This window comes from Schistocerca gregaria, chromosome 2, assembly GCF_023897955.1.
Source record: "Schistocerca gregaria isolate iqSchGreg1 chromosome 2, iqSchGreg1.2, whole genome shotgun sequence".
Classification (NCBI taxonomy): Eukaryota; Metazoa; Arthropoda; class Insecta; order Orthoptera; family Acrididae; genus Schistocerca; species Schistocerca gregaria.
This window is the reverse complement of record NC_064921.1, coordinates 401445656-401473254: the sequence shown is the minus strand read 5'-3', so window position 1 is coordinate 401473254 and position 27599 is coordinate 401445656. Positions and strand designations below refer to the sequence as shown.

At 44.5% G+C, this 27599-nt stretch overlaps 1 protein-coding gene across 1 annotated transcript in view; it reads right to left on the bottom strand.

Annotated features, from left to right (window-relative positions):
* LOC126322582 (sodium/potassium-transporting ATPase subunit beta-2-like) overlaps positions 1-11303 on the bottom strand; it is a 122409-nt gene extending 111106 nt beyond the window's left edge. The window contains exon 1 of the mRNA XM_049994448.1: positions 10818-11303. Coding sequence (XP_049850405.1) covers positions 10818-11010 — 193 coding nt within the window. The 5' untranslated portion in view covers positions 11011-11303. The remainder of the gene's footprint in view (positions 1-10817) is intronic.
* Between the last annotated feature and the right edge of the window lie 16296 nt (positions 11304-27599).

Sequence of the window (27599 nt, the reverse complement as noted above, 5' to 3'; positions counted from 1 at the left end):
AATGCCAAATTCGTCGACGTTACGGGACCCGAACTTAGAAAATGATTTGGGCTTGCTATCTTTATGGGAACTGTAAAAAAGGCAAGGATCGATGATTATTGGTCAACGAATCCGTTGATAGACAACGAATTTCGCAAAATGATGTCTCGCAACCGATTCAGCAAATATTTTTACATTTTTCCGACAGAAACAATAAAACGGATAATGCCGACCGGCTTGTCTAAGTGCAATTCGCAATTATTTTTCCAAAAGTTTAAAGAAACGTTTAACCGAAGTGAAAACAGCTCAATTGATAAAGGAATGATACTGTGGCGTGGACGGTTAAATATTAATGTTTACAATACGTCGAAAATTTACGAAATGCGGCATACTCATTCGGATGCTGTGAGATTCAAGTACGGGATACGTTTCCTCATTCAAGATGTATTCCGGCGCTGGTCAGCCTTTACCATAAACAGTGACGGAACTATTGCCACCTTCTGATGGAAAGTGGCGTCACCTCTGCATGGATAATTATTATAACAGTGTAGAACTTGCAGAGAAGTTATTTGAAAAGAAAATTCGAGTTTGTGGAATGATACGGCAAAACAGAGGATTTCCTGAAAATCAAAGCGCGCAAAAGTCAGTGTGTTTGAAGCTTGTCATCAACGGAAAGGTGACAAGCGGCCGGCGACAAGCCAAGTAATCCGAATTAGCGATGTCGGCGCCAAGCGAATAAATTTGTACGAGACGTGCGGACGGCAAAGTGTTAACAGTCCTGTGGCCAGTATGGAAACATGTTGCAAGGTATGCATGACCGTCCATGGTGATTACACGCCGTACTAAGAGACATCTCTCGCTATTTTTGATGTGCAGGGGAACATGATTATTCGGGTTGACATCAGTTCGTCTCATTCTTTCAGTTATCTTCTGTACAGTTTAACAATTATTTTTATGTATGGCCCAAGGTTAATAGAATTACGTCACTTGTTAGTGACATCATGCCAAAGTTAGTTTTGTCCTTTATTTTCGCAAACCCGTGTACTTCGTTAATCCACCTTGGCAAGGTTCGACGAACAATGCTCAAGAATTTGTCGAACGGGCGTTTTGTAGGTAGGCTCCTCCGCTCATGAGTTATGCTTCCTTAGAATTTTTCCGACCAATTTCAGTTTACCAGACGCTCCTAACTACTTTAAGATTGTGACTGATTCCAGTGACATAACTAACGGCATAGTACAATCATGCCCAATCTTTTCGTTTATTTGTGATAATTACATTAATTTTGTGTGTACTAGTTGTTGCGTTCACCACTTAGTAAGTCTTCCATCATTTCATAACTATTTTCGAATGATGTGCTCGCCTTGTAAGGGCCTACTTTATCCGCGAACAGCCTTGGACAGCTGAAGACGTCTTTCGGGTCATTTATGTATCCGCGAACACTTTGCAGTTTCACAGGGGACACTAGGAACGGCGTTTCGACATAATGATGTACTAGGTTCTGTTAGAAAATCTTCAGTTCAGTCGCATACCCGTTTCGTTAATCTATAAGCACGTACTTCGTTTAGTAGGCGACATTGCAAAACTGTAGCGAAGGCTTTCCGAAGTTTAGAAATCTTGCGTCAACATGGGGTCTCCTTAAAGATCAGATTAGAGGCTTCACTTTCTCAGTGTGGGAAAGGTATCATTACTCTCAATTCCCAAGGTCGACAACCAGGTGACAAAGTCTGAGCAAAGTACCTCCTACCTTTATTATGTCACAAATACTTTCAAATCATTATCGTCACTATTATCGCATTAGGTACGTGAGATCAATAGCCACTTATTAAACGAAAGGGCCAGAAACCTTTCATTTGGACTGATCACTTTACTCCGCCCCACTTTTCATTCCTCAAAGAACTTATTTTCCGTTTAGTCCGCAGGACACTTTGAAATAATCTTGACAGATTTGTGTAAAACTTTAACATTCTACAGGGATACTTTTATGTCTTTTATAAAACCTTGTCTGGGCTAGTGTTTACAAAAGATTTGTGAAATCTTCGACAGTGTAATGTGGGCACTTTAAGCATCCAGTGAAAGAGCGTCTGACTAACAAATGGGAGCTCCCAGGGTGAATGGCTGCACGCTGCTGTACCTGCAACTATCTTACATGACTGAAGATGGTTTCAAAAGGTCGGTACCACACCTGCGGACCTCTGCTTGTAAGGCCAGAACAGCTCCATAAAAGGTGATAAATAACTTTAGAGATTTTTATATAGTATGTTTGTATGCTGGTGTACATTCATATCTTTTATACACTTTTGATTCTGGGCTACGGAGAGTAGCTGTCATTTCGAGCTCGATTTCCAGAACAGTAATCTTATGTGACATACGAGCTAAAATTAGTATGGTAGACATTTCTCCTGAAGTAATTAGCCATGCAGTAAAACTAAGTGGAAACAACGTATTCTTTTGGGGAAGTCGCGTTTGCTACAAGATTTCGTTTCCTTTTTAAGTAACTGGTAGGCCATGTACCAACACTGCCATTGCTAACTAACATGCATTATTTGGATTAACTCGGTACAGCGTTGGCAAGAGGCGTGTTTAAGGCAGGAGCGAATGCATAGCTTCCAGTGCGTCCCCAGAACAGCGGCGAGCGGCCGCTGCTTATCGTAGAGTCCTAAACAAGAAACAAAGAAAGCCACTTATCGCGGATCCCGAGAGAAACCGGTGCCTACCGGCCCGGCTTATAGGGTTCCATGGAAACCTCACTCTTCACCGCTAACGAAGTGAGGAAGTAGGAAAGAGCATCTCGTCGAAACTAACTGCGGTTAGAAAGAGTTCGGAAAAACTGTAATTATTATTTTCGAAATAACGATGGTATTTGCTCTGAACGCTACCAATACACTTTCCTATGTGGAGGGCTATTTTTTTCTCATACCAACAGCAAATGGGCAACCAGCAGCATCACAAACCTCTCTCTTCCAAGAACTCTGCAGAGGCGTTTAGAAACGCGAAGTATCATGTAAAGTACTGCATGAAAACTCAAAATCCTATACAAGATAATTCATCGCCGGGCTAAGGGCTATATAATCCGTGAGCCACCTTGCTGTTTGTGATGGAGGGTGGTTTGTGTACCATTGCCCCTCTCTTTTCTCCCATTCCTGAAGCGAATGTTTCGCGGGAAGAAAGATTGCTACTAATTTGAAGAAATGCATCTGAACAAACAGCTGTACAAACACACTTTTCTTCTCTACCAGTTTCGGTTAAATAACAGCCTTCACAGGAGAAAAAGCTGTACAATGGAGAGCCATGAATAAATTATTAGCTGTAACAGCTACGGATAACGCTTTCTATTGGTATCAACAAGATAATTTAGTTCATCGGAATTTATGGAGCAATTGTATGAGCGTTTGACTGGAAAGTATTCGTGACTCATCATTGTATAGCTTTTCCTCCTATCAATATGGTTATTTAACCGAAACTGATAGTGAGTAAAGGTGTATTTGCACAGCTGAGAGGTCAGAGACGCATTTCTTCAAATATTTGACAGCTGTAAACTTAACTTATAAAATTTCTGATTGGTAGGAATACTCTGTACGGGCTCGAATCTCTCGAAATTTATCTTCTTTGTCTTTCAGCGGGATAGATGTATTAGGAAGCAGTGTATTGGCCCATGAACCATGGACCTTGCCGTTGATGGGAAGGCTCGCATGCGTCAGCGGTAATAGCCGTGCCGTAGGTGCAACCACAACGGAGGGATATCTGTAGAGGGGCCAGACAAACGTGTGGTTCCTGAAGGGGGGCAGCAGCCTTTTCAGTAGCTGTGGGGGTAGCAGATTGAATGAATGATTGAACTAGTCTTGTAACATCAACCAAAACGGCATTGCTGTGCTGGTACTGCGAACGGCTGAAAGTGCGAACGGCTGAAAGCAAGGGGAAAGTGCAGTTTTAATTCTTCCCGAGGGAATGCAGCTTAACTGTATGGCTGAATGATAATGGCGTCCTCTTTGGTAAAATAGTCCCCCATTCGGATCCCCGGGCGGGAACTACTCAGGAGGACGTGGTTATCACGAAAAACAAAACTGGCGTTCTACGGATCGGAGCGTGGAATGTCAGATCCCTTAATCGGGCAGGTAGGCTAGAAAATTTAAAAAGGGAAATGAACAGGCTAAAGTTAGATATAGTGGGACTCAGTGAAGTTCGGTCGCATAAGGAACAAGACTTTTGGATGAATACATATCTACAAATACAAAATCAAACAAGGATACTGCGGGAGTGAGTTTAATAATGAATAAAAAGAAATAGGAACGCGGATAAGCTACAACGACCAGCATAGTGAATGCATTATTGTAGCCAAGAGAGACACGAAGCCCAGGCCTACCACAGTAGCACAAGTCTAAATGCCAACTAGCTCCGCAAATGAAGATATTGATGAAATGTATGATGAGAGAGAAGAAATTATTCACATAGTTAAGGGAGACGAAAATTGTATTGTCAGGGGACTGGAATTCGATTGTAGGGAAACGAAGATAAGGAAAAGTATTAGATGAATATGGGCTTGGGGTAAGGAATGAAAAAGGAAGCCGCCAGGTAGAATTTTGCACAGAGCTAACACTTTGTTTAGAAATCATGAAAGAGGGTTGCATACGTGAAGGAGGCCTAGAGACACTGGAAGGTTTCAGACATTATAAAACGGTAAGACAGATTTAGAAACCAGGTTTTAAGTTCTAAGACATTTCCAGGGGCCAGTTGTGTACTCTGACCACAATCTTTTGGTTATGAACTGCAGACGAATACTGAAGAACCTACAGAAAGTTAAAAATTAAAGGAAATAGGACCTGGATAAATTGAAAGAATCAGAAGTTGCAGACAATTTCAGAGAGTATTAGGAAACGATTGACAAGAACTGGAGAAAGAAATGCAGAAGAAGAATGGGTAGCCTTGAGAGATGAAATTTTGAAGGCAGCAGAGGACCAAGTAGGTAAAGAGACTAGGGTTAGTAGAAAACCTTGGGTAACAGGAGACACACTGAATTTCGTCGATGAAAGGAGAAAATATAAAATGTATTAAATGAAACAGGTGAAAAGGAATACAAACTTCTCCAAAATGAGATAGACCACAAGTGCAAAATGGCTAAGCAGGCATAGGTAGAGGACAAATGTAAGGATAAAGCATATATCACTAGGGGTAAGATAGATATTGCCTACAGGAAAGTTAAAGAGACTTTTGGAGAAAAGAGAACCACTTGTATTAATATCAAAAACTCAAATGGAAAACCAGTCCTTAGCGAAGAAAGGAAAGCAGAAAGGTGGAAGGAGTGTATAGAGAGTCTATATAAAGGCGACGTACTTGAGGACAATATTGTGGAAACGGAAGAGGTCTAAGATGAAATGGGAAACATGAAACTGTGTGAAGAATTTGACAGAGCACTGAAAAACCTAAGTCGAAACAAGACAATATTCCATTAGAAATACTGATAGCCTTGGGAGAGCCAGACATGACAAAACTCTTCCATCTGGTGAACAAGATCTAAGGGACAGGGGTAATACCTCCAGACTTCAAGAAGAACATAATAATTCCAATCCCAAAGAAAGCAGGTGTTGACAGGTGTGACTGACAATGTTGACTGGAATACTCTTAGAAATTCAAACGGTGGCAGGGGTAAAATACATGGAATGAAAGGCTACTTACAATCTGTACAGAAACCAGATTTCAGTTACAAGAGTCAAGCCGCCGCTGTGGCCGAGCGGTTCTACGGGCTTCAGTCCGGAACCGCGCTGTTGCTACGGTCGCAGGTTCAAATCCTGCCTCATGCATGGATGTGTGTGATGTCATAAGGTCAGTTAGGTTTAAGTAGTTCTAAGTCTACAGAACTAATGACATCAGATGTTAAGTCCCATAGTGCTTAGAGCCATTTGAACCATTTTGAACAAGAGTCAAGTGAGATTGTAGCCAATGTTATTCAATTTGTATATTTAGCGAGTAGTAAAGGAAACAAAAGAAAAATTTGAAGTAGGAATTAAAATCCATGGAGAAGAAATAAAAACTTTGAGGTTTGCTGACGACATTGTAATTCTGTCAGAGACAGCAAAGGTCTTTGAAGAGCAGTTGAACGGAATGGACAGTGTCTTGTAAGGAGGATGTAAGATTAACAACAACAAAGAGAAAACGAGTTTAATGGAAATTAGTCTAATTAAACCATGTGATACTGAGGAAATTAGCTAGGAAATGAAACACTTAAGGTAGTAAAGGAGTTTTGCTATTTGAGGAGCAAGATAACTGATGATGGTTGAAGTAGAGATGATATAAAATGCAGACTGACTATGGCAAGGAAAGCGTTTCTGATGAGAAATTTGTTAACAAAGAGTATAGATTTGTCAGGCAGTCGTTTCTGATAGTATTTGTATGGAGTATAGCCATATATGGAAGTGAAATATGGACGATAAATAGTTTGGACAAGAAGAGAATAGAAGCTTTCGATATCAGATGCTACAGAAGAATTCTGAGGATTAGATGGGTTGATCACATAACTAATGAGGAGCTACTGAATAGTATTGGGGCGAAGAGGAATTTGTGGCGCAACTTGACTAGAGGAAAGGATCGGTAGGTAGGGCATATTCTGAGGTATCAAACAATCACCAATTTAATGTTGGAGAGAAGCGTGGAGGGTAAAAATCGTAGAGGGAGACCAAGAGATGATTACACTAAGATTCAGGAGGATGTAGGTTGCAGTAGGTACTGGGAGATGATGAAACTTGCACAGGATAGGGTAGCATGGAGAGCTGCATCAAACCAGTCTCTGGACTGAAGACAACAACATCAACATATTGGTAGGTTCTAGAAACGTACGCTCTCAGAACTATAGCAGTAGACAATTCCGGGGAGCAGAATGTCCCTCTTGCAGTGTGTGCCACTGGAGCTGTTGACAATCTCCGTGACATCTCCAGGCTAGAATGAGATTTTCACTCTGCAGCGGAGTGTGCGCTGATATGAAACTTCCTGGCAGATTAAAACTGTGTGCCCGACCGAGACTCGAACTCGGGACCTTTGCCTTTCGCGGGCAAGTGCTCTACCAACTGAGCTACCGAAGCACGACTCACGTCCGTTAGTTTCATATCAGCGCACACTCCGCTGCAGAGTGAAAATCTCATTCTGGAAACATCCCCCAGGCTGTGGCTAAGCCATGTCTCCGCAGTATCCTTTCTTTCAGGAGTGCTAGTTCTGCAAGGTTCGCAGAAGAGCTTCTGTAAAGTTTGGAAGGTAGGAGATGGGTACTGGCAGAAGTAAAGCTGTGAGTACCGGACGTGAGTCGTGCTTCGGTAGCTCAGATGGTAGAGCACTTGTCCGCGAAAGGCAAAGGTCCCGAGTTCGAGTCTAGGTCGGGCACACAGTTTTAATCTGCCAGGAAGTTTCATCTCCAGGCTAATTAAATGAACATCTCCTTTTAATCTCTGCTTCTTCTACCAATCCTATCTGGTACGCATTCCATACTCAAGAGAAATACTGAAATATCAGCGGAACGAGACTTTTGTAAGCTGCTTTATTGGTTGACTACATTTCCTCAGTATTCTTCCAAAGAATCTCAGTTTGGCATCCGCTGTAACTGCGATTATATATTTTACGGAATTAGCTGTTTCCAGTACTTGTTCTAGAATCATGTAATTATTATGAATCTTTCTGGCTATGTATGCGCAATATGTTGCATTTGTTTATCCTGGGCATCAATTGCTACTCCCTGCAGAGAACACCGGTCTTCTGCAGGTCTTCCTGCATGGCACTACAATTTTCTAGCATTGCGACTTCTCTGTATACAAGGGTATCATCCGCGAAAAGCCTCTAGGAACTTGTTATATTATCTACACGGCTTCGGCTAATTGTATATACCGTGGAAAGTAAGTCCTCCCTTGCGTCTGAAGATTTCGTTGATGACATACTGTATTCGTCAGACACTTCTTAACTCAGTCATGCTGATATTCCATAAGCTATTTTGTTCATTAGATGGCAGTACGGAATGTTATGTATGTACTTTCGGAACTTAAGAAACGCAGCATCTACCGGGGCGCCTATCTTTACTGCTTCTGGGCCTCGTGGGCGAACTGAGTGGGCTGGGTTTGACACGATCGTTGTTTCCGTAGCCCGTATTGATTCCTACAGAGGAGATTTTCGATCTCCACAATGTCATTACGTAAGAGTAGGTAAATCAAGATGTTTTCGTACACTGCGTCGTGGTCTATTTACAGCATATCGACTCTTGAATGCAAATAGTTCTGAAGAATATTGACAGACATCGGGAATCTCTTAGAATTGCAGAACGAAGGTGTTCAGTACACGTTTTCTGTATTATCTGTCCTAAACGACACCACATAAGGCTACAGTTCGGAGGGCTGTGATGATTTACAGAATTGAAAGCTACATTCGTCTAAGAGAAAGAAGAGAGAAATCGTCTAAAGCCGCGAAAGTTTTTCACGAAGGTCCGTGGCAGCAACGAACATCTCAAAAACGCTGCTTTCGAGGAAGCAATCTCACTGGAACTTGATAAACTCGGTCATATTTTACTGAGGGCTCCTCTTCGCGACGAAACAGAAGTTCAATGCCACACTCAGTTACAACACCAGCTGACAGAACTTCATTTCCCACTCGTCACTGGGTGTATTTACGCGGAGTAGTACATTCCTTCACCCGTCTTCTCTAAAGTAAATGGAATTTCACAAAAAAACGGTACACAATTTATAAATTACTAGTCAATTTGACAAATTAAAAAAAATTGCCATGAGCCTCGATCATTAAACGAGGCTTTTCTCTTTAACGCCAGTGTGTCGCAGGGATCTTTCCTCTATTAAAACTTCAGAGCTGACGTTTCATTCCACTTGCGATATCTTCTAGTGTGTGTATGAATAACTATAGAAGGGAATACAAGCTATTTTGTAAGCAGTTACGACGTCTGTCCCGCATTCGGTAGCTTGCAATATTTTTTTTTTCCGTAGTTCGGTTTCTCCCTTGCTTGAACAATTGTGTGTACACAGAGCTATAAAAAGCATCCATTACGGTTTGTCACTGATTCGCGAGACGTTTCGACGGAAACTTTAAACGGTTAGTGTTAAGACAATACCAAACTGGATGATTAGTCTTAGTGGTGTCAAAATCCATGGTTTAAAGGGGGCCACAGAGGGGTACTTCCTCGTTCCTGTTCTTCAGTAAGAAGTGTCAAATGGTGTGTGAACAGCTCCAGGAGACGCCCTTCCACGCCACTCGTATCACATTCATTCATTCATTCATTCATTCATTCACTCTCCCTCTCTCTCTTGCATATTTTTATACTTTTCATATAATGCCTGTGCAGCACAAAAAATAGAAATAACGAAAGCGATACCTCCACTTACAAGTCTAACTAAGCCAACGTCTACATGAAGTGGATGCATTCAATTACTAAGTAATGGGAGTGCAGTTAAAACCAGTTTTTGAATTTCTTCAATATCCGCGAATCCCGAACTTAAGAATTTCAGCTGTAACGCTGTCTCATTTTTGTAATTCCTAAACGCTGTTGTAGCACTTTAACATTCTGAATGAGAACTTACGGCGTGAACAGCACCGTTGCTTTACAGTAACTCAACAGCTAACCTGCCAACAAAGCTACACATAGTTGCTCGCCACCTTTTTGGCAGTTAGAAACGAAACATTCATGACTACAGCTGCCTGCATCCCGAAAACAAGAGGTCACATCCCGTACTTCGCACTAAACAGTAAGGATCCCGTCGCTGTTCTGTACTGAGCTATGCTTTTCTCCCTTGGTTCTGCTTCCCATCTGTGACCAAATCATACGGGTTGTATGAAAAGATTGAACTGAATGGGCTGGATCATTGTGAACATCGCCGCAATGGTTGTTCACTTTTTGTAAGCTATGTACCAAAGTCGTTGGTTCTGATGAAAACACTATAAATACTGCAACTGCTCTTTTTTCAAAACGTCCTTATATTAGCGCCGCGCAGGACTAGTTAGACAATATGAAATGAAGCTCCATATTAAATGGCATCATCATTGCTGAACAGTTGAATAGGACAAATTCCTCTCAGTTGTAAATGACTTAAACGATAAGAGAAATCTAGTAACACTGGTACTCGTAAATGTTTTGTCAAGACGATGAAACACTAATATCGTCATAGGTCCAGCTTTACGCCTTTCTGTCTCCATTAAAGTAAGCAAGACAAACAAATGTCGCACAGAATAATATTCACTTGCGACCTCACTAACAGCACGATTTAGCATGATCGACGTTATTTTAGCATAACATTTTGCTATATACTAATATTTGAACCATTATTCTTGAACACTGAAGAATTTATTCGGAATTGTGATATTCAGAAATGCTATATAGGGCATTATACTGCTTGTTGACAAACACTCTGGGCTATGAAATTCAGGAGATACCAAAAACACACACAAGACGACAGCGAAGAATGTTGATTAATTGTGCCTGTGCTGCATAAATAAGGCTGTGTCTTTGTTTAAGACAGGTGTGCTCATTGCAGTAACTGTGAGTGCAGAAGTGCTCACGGCGGCGTCCTGCTTCTGCCGCGCCCCTAGAAAGCTTCGCCGCAAACAACGCCCAACGTGGACGCCACCATCACGCCCAAAGATGGCTTCACGTACGGTAAAAGGGTTACCTACTGGATGATGACATTTAACCAATAGGTTTAGGATACTAAGAAATATGCTCCACTGGTAGAATCGAACTTTACGTGTTGCACTGAAAAACGGCGAGCAGCAGCAGTTTGGAATCTGAGCTACGTACATAGTACTGAGTTATATACTAGTACTGGCGGCACAATTACAGCAAACAATTTGGCAGGCTGTTCTCTTACCCCAGCTGCGACCTCCTCTGCCCAGAACAGTGCCCTCGTCTCTGTTGTAGAAGAATCTCTGAAATTTCTCTTGGCCACTGAGTTCCGGCGGTCTCCTAAAGCCTCCGATCTCGTAGCCGTCCGGACCGTCATCGAAGTCGCGCAGCTGGTACGGCATTTTGGTCTGTTGCTGCATCATGGGCCGCGATGACATCTGCACACTAGGGCTCGGAACAGGCTACGCTCGCAAGTTCGGCACACCTCTACCTCACCGCTCCCTCGCCCTACGGTGACTGGAGTAAGAACCGTTGCGCATAGTCGCGGCACAGCCAGGTTGCGAGTCGCTGCCGCAGGGCAGCCAACTTAACCCGTGCGGACAACGCTGGCGCGCTACCTTGCGCTTTTCCAGCCTCGGTCCATGCGTTACTTCGGCGTTGCTGAGTAGGAAGGCCTCCTTTCTGTTACTTTCTTTTAGCAGGACGAGAGTTTCGGTTACTTGCAGCGAAATAGTGAAAAAGTTCTTTTTGTCACCTTCTTATGCCGATTGCTTACCTGTACGCTGTGAAATTTGAACCAAGCGCTGCGCGAGCCACCTGTCTTGCTTAGCGAAGGACGGTCGTCTACCTTGCAATTGCATCAACAATTACGTTTGCAATTCGCCTTGGAAGACACTAAAAATGCTAAATACCATTGTAGTATATCATATCCCGTGCGCCGTGGATAGTGGTCACTTTACGGTCAAAACAAGCCGTGGTCTAAAGTTTTGACGTAACGGCGCCTTACCATAAGTCACGTGCACCCGAAAAGTTTCCGTTACGAGAGCAACCATGTCTGTCTTCGTATATTTATGAAAAACTATGTAAGTTAGGGGGACGGTGTACAGACCAGCACTAATTTACAAGATGCGTTTCAGTGGAACATATAGGCATGGGCTATCGTAATTGATGTTGTTCCATAGCTTAGTGGATGACTTGATAATGAGTTAAGCTCGAAACTAGTCATCATGTAATAAAGGAAACTTAATGCTGCAATCTGGACAGCTCTCTGCAGTTCATTCCTCAATTTGGTCAACTGTATGAGTGACACGTACAATACCCTTATACAATTTTATGGCTTAAATGGATTTAGATAAATGCCCCACCGCATATTTCATGGAGGAACGTTCCTCTTAACCAGTAGTGGAAGGGAACTTTGCACTTTCTTACTGATGCAAGTAGGTTTCGTTACGTCATATTGATGCATCGAAAATATTAGCTAGTTAACCAATTTGTAACATTTTATTATTGTATTTATCAGTATTGCTCCTAATAAAGTCGAGGAATGCAAATGCAAACAGTTATCGTTGATTCAAGCAAGTGCGAAAACTAAATCACAAGGCGGGACGTTCAACGAAGTCATTTATAAAATGCTTGCAAAGGCAAACCGCAAAAGTTTGTGTATCTCGCATCATGTCGAGCGCAACTATCGCTAGACGAGCCATCGTCATCAAAAGGAATATCCCGTTTCAGTGCAAGCACAGAAAGGGGAAATGTGATGCGCCAACGATACAAGAAATCAACGAAGAGTGCAGACGACTTGGCTTATACTACCTATGATTACGGGAACAGCGCGCACACGGTTTATGACATTTGATCAATTAATTAAATGTTAATTCCAATGCCAAGCGTGTAATGTATTAGCTCACGTTATAAATGTATCGAAATACACTCCTGGAAATTGAAATAAGAACACCGTGAATTCATTGTCCCAGGAAGGGGAAATTTTATTGACACATTCCTGGGGTCAGATACATCACATGATCACACTGACAGAACCACAGGCACATAGACACAGGCAACAGAGCATGCACAATGTCGGCACTAGTACAGTGTATATCCACCTTTCGCAGCAATGCACGCAGCAATTCTCCCATGGAGACAATCGTAGAGATGCTGGTTGTAGTCCTGTGGAACGGCTTGCCATGCCATTTCCACCTGGCGCCTCAGTTGGACCAGCGTTCGTGCTGGACGTGCAGACCGCGTGAGACGACGCTTCATCCAGTCCCAAACATACTCAATGGGGGACAGATCCGGAGATCTTGCTGGCCAGGGTAGTTGACTTACACCTTCTAGAGCACGTTGGATGGCACGGGATACATGCGGACGTGCATTGTCCTGTTGGAACAGCAAGTTCCCTTGCCGGTCTAGGAATGGTAGAACGATGGGTTCGATGACGGTTTGGATGTACCGTGCACTATTCAGTGTCCCCTCGACGATCACCAGAGGTGTACGGCCAGTGTAGGAGATCGCTACCCACACCATGATGCCGGGTGTTGGCCCTGTGTGCCTCGGTCGTATGCAGTCCTGATTGTGGCGCTCACCTGCACGGCGCCAAACACGCATACGACCATCATTAGCACCAAGGCAGAAGTGACTCTCATCGCTGAAGACGACACGTCTCCATTCGTCCCTCCATTCACGCCTGTCGCGACACCACTGGAGGCGGGCTGCACGATGTTGGGGCGTGAGCGGAAGACGGCCTAACGGTGTGCGGGACCGTAGCCCAGCTTCATGGAGACGGTTGCGAATGGTCCTCGCCGATACCCCAGGACCAACAGTGTCCCTAATTTGCTGGGAAGTGGCGGTGCGGTCCCCTACGGCACTGCGTAGGATCCTACGGTCTTGGCGTGCATCCGTGCGTCGCTGCGGTCCGGTCCCAGGTCGACGGGCACGTGCACCTTCCGCCGACCACTGGCGACAACATCGATGTACTGTGGAGACCTCACGCCCCCGTGTTGAGCAATTCGGCGGTACGTCCACCCGGCCTCCCGCATGCCCACTATACGCCCTCGCTCAAAGTCCGTCAACTGCACATACGGTTCACGTCCACGCTGTCGCCAGTGTTAAAGACTGCGATGGAGCTCCGTATGCCACGGCAAACTGGCTGACACTGACGGCGGCGGTGCACAAATGCTGCGCAGCTAGCGCCATTCGACGGCCAACACCGCGGTTCCTGGTGTGTCCGCTGTGCCGTGCGTGTGATCATTGCTTGTACAGCCCTCTCGCAGTGGTCGGAGCAAGTATGGTGGGTCTGACACACCGGTGTCAATGTGTTCTTTTTTCCATTTCCAGGAGTGTAGTTGCTGTAATTCAGTGGCCAGTATACACGTCTCTCAACGAAACGCTGATGCACGATAACGTTGAGATCCCATTCTCGAACGTAATGAGGAATGTAGCACACAACACATACGAAACATTGTCTTCGTTCGACTACCATTGTGTCAGTACTACGGCTATTTGTAAGCATATTACGCCTATTTATATATTCACTCTCACAGATGTCACATTCATCAGCAGGATGATATATACAAACTAAAAAAAAGTTTTGCATCACACCAGTTCCCAGAACTCCTGAAGATAGTCGTTGACTGTGGATATTGTATCACAGACACAGTCCCTTTGACTGTTCAGAGATGTCACTAAACCCGTCCAAAGATGTCAACAACCATGCATGAGCGGCTCCCATTACACGGAGGGGGTCCGACAGCCGATCAGTTCCACACATTCCACAAGGAAGGAGGTCGTCTCGTGTCGTCTAGTTCAACCACGCCTAGACGGTCAATACCGCCGTACGATCGCATCCGCTTTGTTACTTTGTGCCAGGAAGGGCTATCAACGAGGGAATTGTCCAGGCGTCTCGGAGTAAACCTAGGGGATGTTGTTCGGACATGGAGGAGAGACGGGAAGTGTATATGACATGACTCGCTCAGGCCGCTCAAGGGCTACTACTGCAGTGGATGACTGCTACCTACGGATTATGGCTCGGAGGAACCCTGACAGCAACGCCACCATGTTAAATAATGCTTTTCGTGCAACCACAGCATATCGTGTTACGACTCAAACTGTGCGGAGTATGCTGCATGATGCGCAACTTCACTCCGACGTTCATGGCGTGGTCCATCTTTGCAACCACGACAGCATGTTGCGCGGTACGGATGGGCCCAACAACATGCCGAATGGACCGCTCAGGATTGGTATCACGTTTTCTTCACTGATGAGTGTCACATATGCCTTCAACCAGATAATGGTCGGAGACGTGTTTGGCGGCATCCCGATCAGGCTGAACGCCTTAGACACACTGTCCAGCGAGTGCACCAAGGTGGACGTTCCCTGCTGTTTTGGGATGGCATTATGTAGGGTCAACGTACGCCGCTGGTGGTCATGGAAGGCGCTGCAATGGCTGTACGATAAGTGAATGCCATACTTCGACCGATAGTGCAACTACATCGGCAGCACATTGGCGATGCATTCTTCTTCATGGACCACAATTCGCGCCCCCATCGTGCAAATCTTGTGAATGTCTTCCTTCATGATAACGACATCGCTCGACTAGAATGGCCAGCATGTTCTCCAGACATGAACTCTATCGAACGTGCCTGGAATAGATTGAAAAGGGCTGTTTATGGACGACTTGACCCACCACCCACTCTGAGGGATCTACGCCGAATAACCGTTGAGAAGTGGGACAATCTGGGCCTTGATGTACTTGTGGATAGTATGTCACGAAGAATACAAGCATGCATCAATGCAAGAGAACGTGCTACTGGGTATTAGAGGTACCGGTGTGTGCAGCAATCTGGACCACCACCACTGAAGGTCTCGCTGTATGGCGGTACAACATACAATGTGTGGTTTCCATGAGCAATGAAAAGGGCGGAAATGATGTTTATGTTGATCTCTATTCCAATTTTCTGTACAGGTTCCGGAACTCTAGGAACCGAGGTGATGCAAAACTTTTTTTGATGTGTGTAGATAGATGAAATGTATTCGCAGTTGCGAATAGGAACAACAATCACCTGCATATTGGAATGACGACAGTGAAGATTTGTGACGGCCCTGGGCTCCAAGCCGGATTTCCCATTTATCGCGAGTGATCGCCTTACCATTACGCTATCAAGCACGACTCAAGGCCAAACCCAAACTTCCACATGCCGTCAACCACGTGTCTAGCCTGTACTCGTACCTTCATTATGTATATTCCTGTTCAGGGGAGACATTTTATTTGAAATTCACTTGCCGGCGTCAGCAGATAAACACGATGTTGCAGTTCCTGTGTTATTCCGAATTACGATACAATGTTCCTTCGGACGTCCATGCATTTCCAAAGGAACATTGCATCGTATTTCTGAACAACACAGACACTGCAATACCAAATGATACAAATATCAGATGTTAGTGTCATCGGCATTGAGAAAACAGCTGAAATCGCTAAAATTGACAAAACTACAGAGTCTGACGGAACCCCAACCGTATTCTGAGCTAGCTCTTCTTTTAACCATAATATAATGTATAATATTGGAAATACTGTGCAGAAATACAAAATGTGCACTTTATAAAATGAAAAACGTGGTATCCTATGACTTCTAGGTTAATTTACACTAAGACATTTTATCCACAAATAACATCTGCCTGCATATAGACCGATAATGAATAAAATGTACTTGAAACGCATTTCAGTATGTTAAATTAAACATAAAATAAATAAACGTGACTGTACTGAAGAAATAGCTCGCATGTGGCTGAAATTTTATGAATATATACCATAAGCATGAAAATTATGGAGTATCAGTTTGGTTGAGTTCCATCATGCTACTCACGGTCGAGCACTTCCATTTCCGTCAGTATAGTTGAAAAATGGATGCAAGCGACTGCCTCCAGGTTTATGACTGGAAGCTTACCACACCCAGTCCCCGAGCAGAGAAGATCTCCGAAGCGATAGCAGTAGACTTACGGCCTATTTGCAGCGTGGCGTAAAGCAGACAAAATGCTCGATGACGCCATAACGTGAACCGACGCTGTACTGCCCTGGGTAGTAGTTCTTTGTTCAGCGGCATGTAGTAGCGTTCTGCAGAGATCAGACAAACTATAGAGTCGGGCGCACTCCTCTCCAGTTTGCTATTGGAAGGAAATACATTTGTGAAAATCTGTTTTTCAGTGTAGGGAAAGGTCAAACTAGTCTAGTGAAGCAGAAAGAATTGTTCGGGAATTTAAAAAATTTAAGAGAATTTACGCTCAGATTCTAATATATTTCAGGATTTCAGGAAAATGGTTATCTCGAGATTTGATTACATTTTGAAGAAGATCGCTGCACGCCTGGGAGTAACCTGCACCAACTTCCATTCAGCTACATAGCAAGAAGGAAAGGGTTGACGGAAGTGAAATTGAATTCAAAACTTTTTTAAATCTTGGTTTAAAGGAAATAGTATTACACAATTTAACCCGTTCCATTTAATATCACTATATAGTGGCAAGAAACAGCCCAGACATGTCTTTGAAATCCTTTTGTTGGAACAGATTGACAGAATAAAAATATTCAGTTATCGTCAATATTATGCTTATTCGCTATTTCGCTCCATATCTTCCTTCCGATTGACCTATTTCTATACTGAGAACGACTAGATTGCAAAACGTCTAGTCTTTCTCGTACCATTTTCGTGTCCTCAAATAGATCTGTGTTGCACGCTGCAAGGGGACCAGCACTTTTTTTTTTACTTTTTTTTTTTTTTACAGTGTGCTCTACCAAGCTTTTTTTTCCACGGAGGGCAGTCATGGAAGGGAGGGCAGAGTCCGCAGGGGTCGTAGCCCGAGGCGCTGCAATCATGGACTGTGTGGCTGGTCCTCCCTCGGGCATGGGTGTGTGTGTTTGTCCTTAGGATAATTTTGATTAAGTAGTGTGTAAGCATAGGGACTGATGACCTTAGCAGTTAAGTCCCATAAGATTTCACACACATTTGAACTTCTTTTTGGTCGTAGCCCGAGGCCTGGCCACAGTGTTCCGCTCACCCGACAAGGTGTTTGGAATGGTGAGGGGAAATCAGTGGGAAATTCCTTTTTCTATATTTTTAATTTGTATTTCCTTTATACCACACCGAAAATACAAATATGTAGCACTGCATCGTGCACTAAGTAAATAAAAGAAATATTCGTACTCTCATTACACTTCATCATCCAGGTATGTCTTCACGCATGTCGTATGCTATTTCACCGATAATAGGACATTTTCTTTCTCCTACCTGTTGATGATCGAGCTGCGTGGAGGATCGCGTAGGGCACTTCCTAAGTAATTAGAAAAATATTGTCCACATTTCTCGTCCCGTACAATCTTGTAATGACGTTCCCGAATTCCAAAAGTCCAACACGTCTTTAGCTCCATCGTGAAATAAATATTGTACCGTGTGCCCATAGACCCAAGTGACCGATTTGGTTTTGGTATGGGCGAAATACTGTTCATCCGGAAACAGCGCAAGCCGAAATGTGGTATGTTCCGGGGCCAATCGTAGAAAATACGACAGAATTTGTTTCACCCAGCGCCATACGTCTTCTACCGCGTCACATCTGAGACTGTTCTCGTCCGTGTACTCCGCAGTCTGCACACAGAGGCGAATCCGCCATATTTATCTTGTGGAGGCGTCATCTGGTGATCTGTTTACCGTTGACCATGATGTACCACGCTGTTCGGACGTCTGTATCCATTGTAGCTGCGTGTATCGTCCGCTACACCACCTTCCAACTAACATGAGGGTTTTGGTTTCCATGACGTGTGGTGAGCGCCTCTGTTGAAGGACGCGATATATCTCCCGCGCCGTCGCCTGTTTCGTCAGTGGTACTGCGATGTGGACATAACTGTGTTCCATGTAAAAGTACACGAAGTAGCAGAAAGGTGAGGGTATGTCTTGCATCGTCAGTGGGGGCGTAAGGGAGGACAGAGCTAAGGACTCCAGCAGCAAACCCGTCAAACTTTCCGAGTGGTGGCGCCACAGCTTGATGTGCGAGCTGACAAACAGGGCCACCGCTCTATCGTCGACATGGCCTAGACCTCCTTTTTCTGGAGGAAGGTGTTATGGTGTAAAGTCAAGCGCCGGCACGCCAGTTGGGAACGATAGAGCGAGATGGCTGTGACAAGACGTCGGCCAATCGCACGCTGACCGACCCCTCTCCAGGACCACAACGCGACAGCAGCGGCCTCTATGCGAAGAGGACATAAGCAACGCGCCCGACTGGTCGTGGCCAGTTCTACGAGAAGCTTCAAGAGCAGCGACCTGAACACAACCGTCAGAGCTCAGTGCTTTGCTCGTACATTCTACGTAGCTCAAACTTGGAATTGTTATACTGAAGAAACTCGATTATTTTTGTCTGTCACCCTTTGCTTGCGACACATCTATGTAATGTTCAAAGTTAAGTATTGTCATTTACTTTTCGTAATAAAACTCATTAATACAATTTGTTTGAATTGTTTTGTTCGTCTAGAGATCCGAGAAAGCAGGTTTCGAGGACTAGGCAGGATTCAACGGAAGGGTCAGCGAATGACTGACTTTCAAGAGCAAGCCTGTACTGACGTAGGCTCAGAATGCCGCTAATAAACGTCGAGCTACCAACAACGGTATTGCAAGGATGCGCACTGCGTGTGGAAGACGCGATGCTAGGTAACCAATGACGAAGTGTGTCCTTTGAAGAATGTCGAGGGTCCACAGACGAAGGTTGGAGATCTGGACCCGAATTTGTTGTAATAAGCGGCGGTAATTTAGGGCCGCAGTGCACCGTATGTCGTCGTGATACTCTACTTCGAGACATTTGATAGTACCACTAAGTAGTAGGGGCCCGACACACGCTGGGGTCAACCCCTCTCCTATGACCCTGGCGACCGATTTGGTGACGTTGAGAAAGCTGCCTGCAACCACACTGTACGTGGCAAAAGATTCTAGCTGGTTACATCGTCACGATTGCGGAGCACGAGAGCCTGGTCGTGTGCATAGGCTGTACAGCGAAATGTGACGTCACGTAAGGTGATCCGGTGAGGCATTGACGGAGCGGTTCCAGTGCCAGAGCGTAAGTAATGTCGACAGGGGGCAGCCCTGACGCAACAATCTGTATGCGACGCCCGTTAACGAACACCTTGGAGGTCGCACCTCGGATAGGGCGCATCACGACATCTATGAATTGCTGTGGGTAATGCATGTGTTGGAGAACGGATGTCAGGCACATGATCCTCTTGATAGAAAGCTTGGCTAAAAATCTAGTGACGCCAGCGCTCCCGGGGTGTGGCGTGCCCTCGCTAGGGCTATGACGTCATGATATCGACAGAGTGCTGTGAGGATGTTATTGAAACCCCAAAGGAAAGCCTGTTCAGGTTGGTCGTATACGGTTTGGTAATATTCTAGTCAATATCTTCATGTCACAGGTGACGAATGTCAGCGGGCGGTAATCATGTCTTCGAGTCCCACCTTTCGGTTTATGAACCAGTATAATCAGTCCTTCTACGAAGGCTGCGGCGAAGGGGACTGAGGGGGACATAAGTTCCCATAGATGTCAGTCAATTTGGGACACTCTGTAAAGTTCTATAAACGCCCACGGGGAGCACGTCAGGCCAGGCTGCACCAATACCTCGTAGTGTGGTGTGACGACAGCCGTCCGCAGTGGTGATGGCCTATATCAGCGCCTGTCTTCGTAGTAAACGTTCTCGAATGTCATGGTACATGGTGGGTCGTTCCGTTGCGAGTCCGTCTTGTGTTCGCGCTAGGACGATGGCCCGTCGAGGTATCGGCGCATATGGGCTACGATCTGTATCTTCGCACGCTATACTCTCCTCTGGCGTTCCGGTTGGTTCAATGGCTCTGAGCACTATGGGACTTAACATCTATGGTCATCAGTCCCCTAGAACTTAGAACTACTTAAATCTAACTAACCTAAGGACATCACACAACACCCAGCCATCACGAGGCAGAGAAAATCCTTAACCCCGCCGGGAATCGAACCCGGGAACCCGGGCGTGGGAAGCGAGAACGCTACCGCATGACCACGAGATGCGGGCGGCGTTCCGGTGTGGGTGGGAGGGGTATTTCCGAAGGACGGTGAAATAAAAATCAAGGGTCTACCGCCTCCAAGCAACGATCTCACGACCATAGGTAATCAAGGTTCTCCATGGGCTTGCTAGGCGCAGTTTAACAACCAACTAATCAATGTAGGATAAGTCGGGAGGCGGCGGACGCACGAACTCAAAGTGTCCTCGATGGCGCGTTAATAATCCGGAGAAGCGAATGAGCAAGGTTTAGCTTCCACAGATGTCGGCTGCGGCACACCCGTTGGCGATGAAGGGTGACGCCACGTATCTAGACCTCGTGATCAGAAAAGGCTACTGGCCACACCTCCATTCCGCTCACTGTTGCTGCGAGAGAAAGGGAGACGTAAATCCTATAAATGTGGCTAGACGAGTGACTCGTGAATTTCCTCGAGCATGTTCCCATGTATCTACCAGCTGTAGATCGTGATGAATGTCTCAAGTTCGGGGCACGGTGAACGTCGTGGCAGCTGATCGTGAGGTACTTGGGTGCTATTGAAATCGCCCCCTAATACCAAGTCATCGTGCCTGTTCTGAGAAAGCGGTGCTACTCCCTCCGCGAAGTAAAGCTATCGGTCGCGACGGCCATTCGTTCCGGAAGGGGCGCACACACTGATAAACTTAACGCTGAGCACCGTTACGGTCATTCCACCAGCGTCGGGGAGATATGGTACTTCGTCCGCCTCGAGGTCCTCCCTCAGAAGAACTGCGACTCCACTGCTAGCTGGAGAGGCGTAGGACACACGAGCCGTATAACCATACATGCCAGGTAAATCGTCGAAGAAGACTTCTTGGAGAAAGATAATGTCAACGTCTGCTGCATTGAGCACGTCTTGGAGCAGCAACGTCTTCGTACGTAAAGTTAAAATTTTATCAGCTCCACACCTCTTTGGTGTTTTCAAGAGAGTCAACACCATATTTTACCTTCTCCCTCTCACAGCCATCAGCAGCACAGATACGATGGTACACTCGTCGCACTCATTGCCCCTAGACATTCGCACATAAATATTTATTTTTTACAATGAGATGTCAAAGTGGGCGGAAAAACGGAAAACATTAAAATAAGGTGATAGAACCTATCCCTTAATGCAGTTCAACTTTACTTTATAAAACTTCCGAACTATAAATATTTTTCTTTCACACTGCGCCACATTATCATTACGTTGTCTGTCAATCTAATGTCCGACAGAACAGATATTTTATATACCTGAAAAAGAGGGTAACGGTTCGTCGACGATTTTTTCAATGAGAATGCGCAAATATCTCCCGAAATTCTACGGAAATCAAAATTTGCGAGTATAGAATATAATGGACGATGGACGCTGCATACACAGTGTGAATATAAGTTAGAAATTTGAGCCCTTCAGGAACCGTGTCCGGATGGCCGAAGCGATTAATACAACCGCTCATAAGAATCAATAAATCCGGTTTCGAGTCTCGCTCCGGCACAAATTTCCAATTTCGGCCATTGCATTACCACCGTTGCATTACCGCTACGATTTCCCATCCAGCCTTCCCTTTCCTTCGCCTTCTTACATTTCATGTTTACGTGCGTTTACTTAAGTTATACACGAGACGCATGTGGGGTCTTGCCCACTCGTCTCGTATCGAGTGCCAAAGGGATGCTGCGTTCTCGGAAAGCTATACAACAATCCAAGCAAAGAACATTAGTATTGTTATTTCGTTAAAGAAGATTGACAATACTTAACTTTGGATTAACACGTATTGCAAGCAATGGGCGACATGCAAACAGTAATCTTCTCCTCTATAGTCCAAACAAGCAATGGATATGCATCCCTAATGACTGCTCTGGTAGCACTCTCTGCTAGTCCCTGCTAATACTCTGCGCATACTGTCCACTATGTCCGGCCGAGGCTGTCAGAAGCGGCGCTTACATTCACTCGGACTAGATGCCGCTCCTATCGTGGTGCGCTCCTAACCAGGCCACCATTGGCAGACGTCGTTTCACCGCCTTCTCTTTTCTTGCGTTCTTGATCTTATTTCCGGCGCCTGTGGTTACGCCAGAACAATGCATGCTGGCCAAGTCTTCGTCAGCAAATGTGTCCATAAGGTTGTGTATGCTTGCAAACGTACTTTTAACACTGCCTGAGAAACAAATCCGAGACAGAACCGAGTATCACTGGATGCAAATTTGATGTCGAAGACACAACTGGTCATTACTATTATCAAAAGCAAGTCAAACGGGTGATAGGAGCAAGGAGTTTTTCCAAACAAACCACACAGTACATACCGTCGACATTTGCAATCATTTGGCAGTGCAGAACAAAGACAAAAAACGGCGCTAAAATCGAACAAAATGCAATTACTCTGTAATTAGCCACTGGAGAAGACCCATACACCAAATTTTTTCGGTGTAGAAGGAATTCACCCCCCTGTATATAGGTAGGGACTGCGCCTACTTGAGTAGGTACGTGACTCGTACAGAACGGAAAGCGGCGCTTACGTGTCACAAGGTGATCGCACCTACTCATCGCCACCAATTTCGTGAAAATTCACGTTACATGCAGGACTTGGCCAGAAATGAAAGTGACAGAAATGCGAGCTCCAGAGTGCACGAGTCGGTCAAGGCATGAGCTCCCCGGCAACGGATAGCGCAGCGGAAAAAGAACGGGTTGTCACATGGGTACCTATGCAGAAACATTTTTTTCTAATTTTCGACTGTTTCGTTACTAGTGCTGCAAATAAACAGAAAAAAATGTCCAGTATATCGCATTTATTAATATTTTCATAAAGGCATGAAAAGAAAGGCAAAGGAAAATTTTGTGGCTGTATACATGGCAAATGTAGGAACGTCCTCATCACTTCATCAGAATCTGGAAACTTACAACAATTTTATACAAACATTTCTTGACTGATTTGGGGAGCTTTAAATGCAGGAGTACAGAAATATTCCGTTAATTGACTCGTGAGGATGACAAATCAAATCCACAATGATACGGCGAGAGATTTTTTGAAGAAGAAGCAGGATTGCCATCTTGAAGTATGAAAGCGATTCCCCCCAAATGCACACTACTATTTTGCAACCCCGCAATGTCTGACTAGAAAGCTTCAAAACTGCTTTTGCCTCACCGAGAGAGAAAAATAAATCACATCCCGAAAAGACCGCACTTAAATGCATTCCTATGCCAATGTTTGGTGAAATGATGCATTACGCGTGGTTCGGTGCCATACTGTGCGATGAGAGAGAACGTTACATGAATGTAAACCAAATTTATTTTCCTCTGGAACTTTTAAAACCTCTATGTAATTGTAAGTATGCGGCATTTATATCGTGTGCACAATGTCAAGAAAACTGGTGCTTCACCTGTTTCTATGATAAATATCCCCCGAACACGTGTAAATCATCAACAGTAACATAACAAAAATATCTAACTTTGTATATGACGTTCTCGTGTACGCCATGCAATCCCCGTTTAAAATCTATTTGCAGTTCAAAATTTTCATTGACTTTCCTTTTCATGCCTTCTAGCCTTCCATGAAAATACAAACAGGGAGATAGCGAGTATTTTTTCGTTTTTTCCAGCCTAAGTAACGTAAAAACTGAAAATAAAAAGAGTTTCCCCGTAGAGACTTGGTCCTACGATCCTCGAATCACCATTCTGGACTCATTTCGCTGCGAAAACCACTGCCTGGAAACTCTGCTGATATAAATGGCTTATGTATCTTCTTGCTAGCACCAAAAAGGATTTTTTTCCTGAACGCTTAGCCATCTGGATCTCTCTCGTCTGTCAGTCTAATTCCTGGCCAAGCCACACATATGCCATGAATGTGGATGAACTCGGCGATGTCAGGTAGGCGCGGTCCACTTGTCAGTAACGTTTGACTTAATGATGTGAGCAAAGTTCCGTAACATAGGAAATGTTCGGCGCATGCCGTTGAAAGACTAATCAAAAGCAGCTGCTCACCTTAACTGCTCGAGAAAATCGAACGCTACCTGGAAAACTATTATCTGCAACCACAGGCGGTTAGCTGGCGTATCGAACTCGTTCGTTACTCGTGGCCTTGGCCCAGGGAGTGGGGCAGCGAGAAAGTCATGGCACAAAAGCTCATGAGGCGACTCTGACACGTACGCAGCCAAAGGGAATATGTAATAATAAATGATCTGTGACTGGAAATTGCATGCATTAAACTGAGGTGACAAAAGCCGTGGGATACCTCCTAATATTGTGCCTGACTTCTTTTACCAGGCGTAGAGCAGAAACTCGGAATGGCGAGGGCTCAAAACGTCGTTGGAAGTCCCCTGCAGAAATATTGAGCCATGTTGCCTCTATAGCCGTCTATAATTACGAAAGTGTGAGGGTTTTGGGCACGAACTGATCTCTCAACTATGTCCTATAAATGTTCGATGAGATTCATGTTGGGTAATCTGGGTGGCCCGATCATTCGCTCGAACTGTCTAGGTTTTTCTTCAAACCAATTGCGAACAGTTGTTACCTGGTGATATGGCCCATTGTCACCAGGTCCATCGTTGTTTGGGAACATGAAGTCCGTGAATGGCCGCAAATGGTCTCCAAGTAGTCGAGCATAACCCGAGGACTCCGCCCATTCCATGTAAACAAACCCCACACCTTATGGCGCCACCACCAGCTTGCACAGTGCCTTGTTGACAAGTTGGTTTCTTAGCTTCGTGGGGTCTGCGCCAAACTCGTACCATACCATCAGCTCTTACCATCTGAAATTGAGTCCCATGGTTTTCCAGTAGTCTAGGATCCAACCGATGTGGTCACAAGCCTAGGAGAGGCGCTGCAGGCGATGTCGTGTTGTTAGCAGAAGCACTCGACTCGGTCGTCAGCTATAGCCCGTTAAAACCAAATTTCGCTGCATTGTGCTAACACATGCGTTAGTCGTACATTGATTTCTGCGGTTATTTCAGGCATGTCCTTTAGTAGAGATAACCCTACTCAAACGGCACTGCTCTCGGTCGTTAAATGAAGGCCGTCAGCCATTGTGCCGTCTGTGGTGTGAGGTAATGCCTGAAATTTGGTACTCCCGGCACTCTGTTAATACTGTGAATCTCGGAATATTAAATTTCCGAAATGGAATGGCCCTTGCGTCTAGCTCCAACTACAATTTCGTGTTCAAAGTATGTTAATTTCCGTCGCTCTGCCATAATCACGCCTGAAACGTTTTCACATGAATCACTTGAGTGCAAATGACAGCTCCGCCAATGTACTACTCTTTCAGACCTCATGTAAGTGATACTACCGCCATCTGTACAAGTTCATATCGCTATCCGATGACACTTTTTTTTTCACCACGTCAATGTAATGGTAAACGTTTGATGACACATTATTTCATTACCGCAATGTATTTATGTTTTCATTTTCTTGCGCCGCTGTTTAGAAACATGATAGTGTTATGCCCACAGTATATCGTGGCAGTAGACCGTGACCGTAAACAAACGAGAACTTAGACACGCCGAGGGGATAGGAGAGGTGCGGGGGAGGAGGCCCGCCTCTCCTTCGAAGGGCTGCCATCCTATGTCCGCGTTCTGTGCTTCCATCAAAGCAAAACTGACATGAGGGTCATAGGGACCGCTGACTCCTTTCATTGTGGTCAGAGTCGTATTCGATTCCCGTTTGTACAACAGGATGTCTCTTCATTATTTTTTTTTAAAAAAAGAAGGCATGCAATCCATAACACAAAACAAACTGGAGTACGCAAAGCATTTGATAGTGACTACAGAGAAACTGTATGCTGCGGTTGGCAGTGGTAGTTTAAGCGACCTCTACCGGTATCTTGCGCAACCATAGTTGGAAATATTCCCCACCTAAAACTGCCAGGAATAGTGCCCGCACAATATCAAAAAATGATCACACGATCCATTCGTTGAGCGCTTGTCTAGATGCAATTCTCTTATCTACTGTAATCATATTCAGTTTATGAAGTCATTTCATGATTGTTCAGGGGAGGTATTAATATTCTTTACGATATTTAAATGAAAAATAAAATTAAATATGCAAGATACATGAACATAAAACAGGATCAGTTACTTTAATGCAGTAGAGGTTGGGGATAACATAATACAGTGCATGACAGGTTTGCGTCTAGAACGTACAAAAACTAATTGTAACAGTAAACAGGGAGCTGTGTATCATATGCGTACATGGCTATTTACACAGGTTCTTTGTGTTGCACGTTGTCAAATGTGGTTGTCTTTATAAAACAATTTACTTGTTCCTCTTAGCTTTATGAATTATCAAAATGTCATTGACACGAACTGGATCGATACAACAGCGCAACTCGGACACAACTAACAAGGCCTGTCCCGCTAAAATTTCTTTCGCTTGCAGAGCTGTTGGTGGTAATGTAAAGGACTTCTTTCGCCACATTGGATAGTTTGGTAAAACACAATCGTTGGCCTTCCGCCAATACAAGTCATCATCTGGGCAATCCGCCTTTAAATATCTCTCAGGTTCACTTTACGTTTAGAAGTTGATAAATGCCAGCTCCGGTAGAGGGGATAGGATTTTTTTCTCTTCTTCCACAACTACGCTATCTCACTTCATACGAATTGTAAGAGTTCCTTGAAACTGGATCAAAAAATGTGGCCATGTAGGGAGAATCCTTAGTTCGTTAACGACTTTCTCTTTTACGAAGGTTTCTGTCCGTCGTTTCAACTATTTAAGTACTGAATTGTTCTCTTCACTTTGGCAGGAATCTAGCAAACTAAATGCCCATGGCGCTACGAAAGACAAGGTCGGTTCTACTTCATCCTCCAGCTCATTCAAGTAATTTATGACTTGTTTGAAATGTTCCAGGAATTTGTTTACACCATTCATTATATCAGGTTGTCACGAAGATCCTCCTTGTTTTTCTCCAACAGAAAATTATCAGTGTAATTTTTTTGAGACTGAAGTGAATCATGTAGATGGTAAAGAAATTTCAACAATTGGTATGAAATCGGAC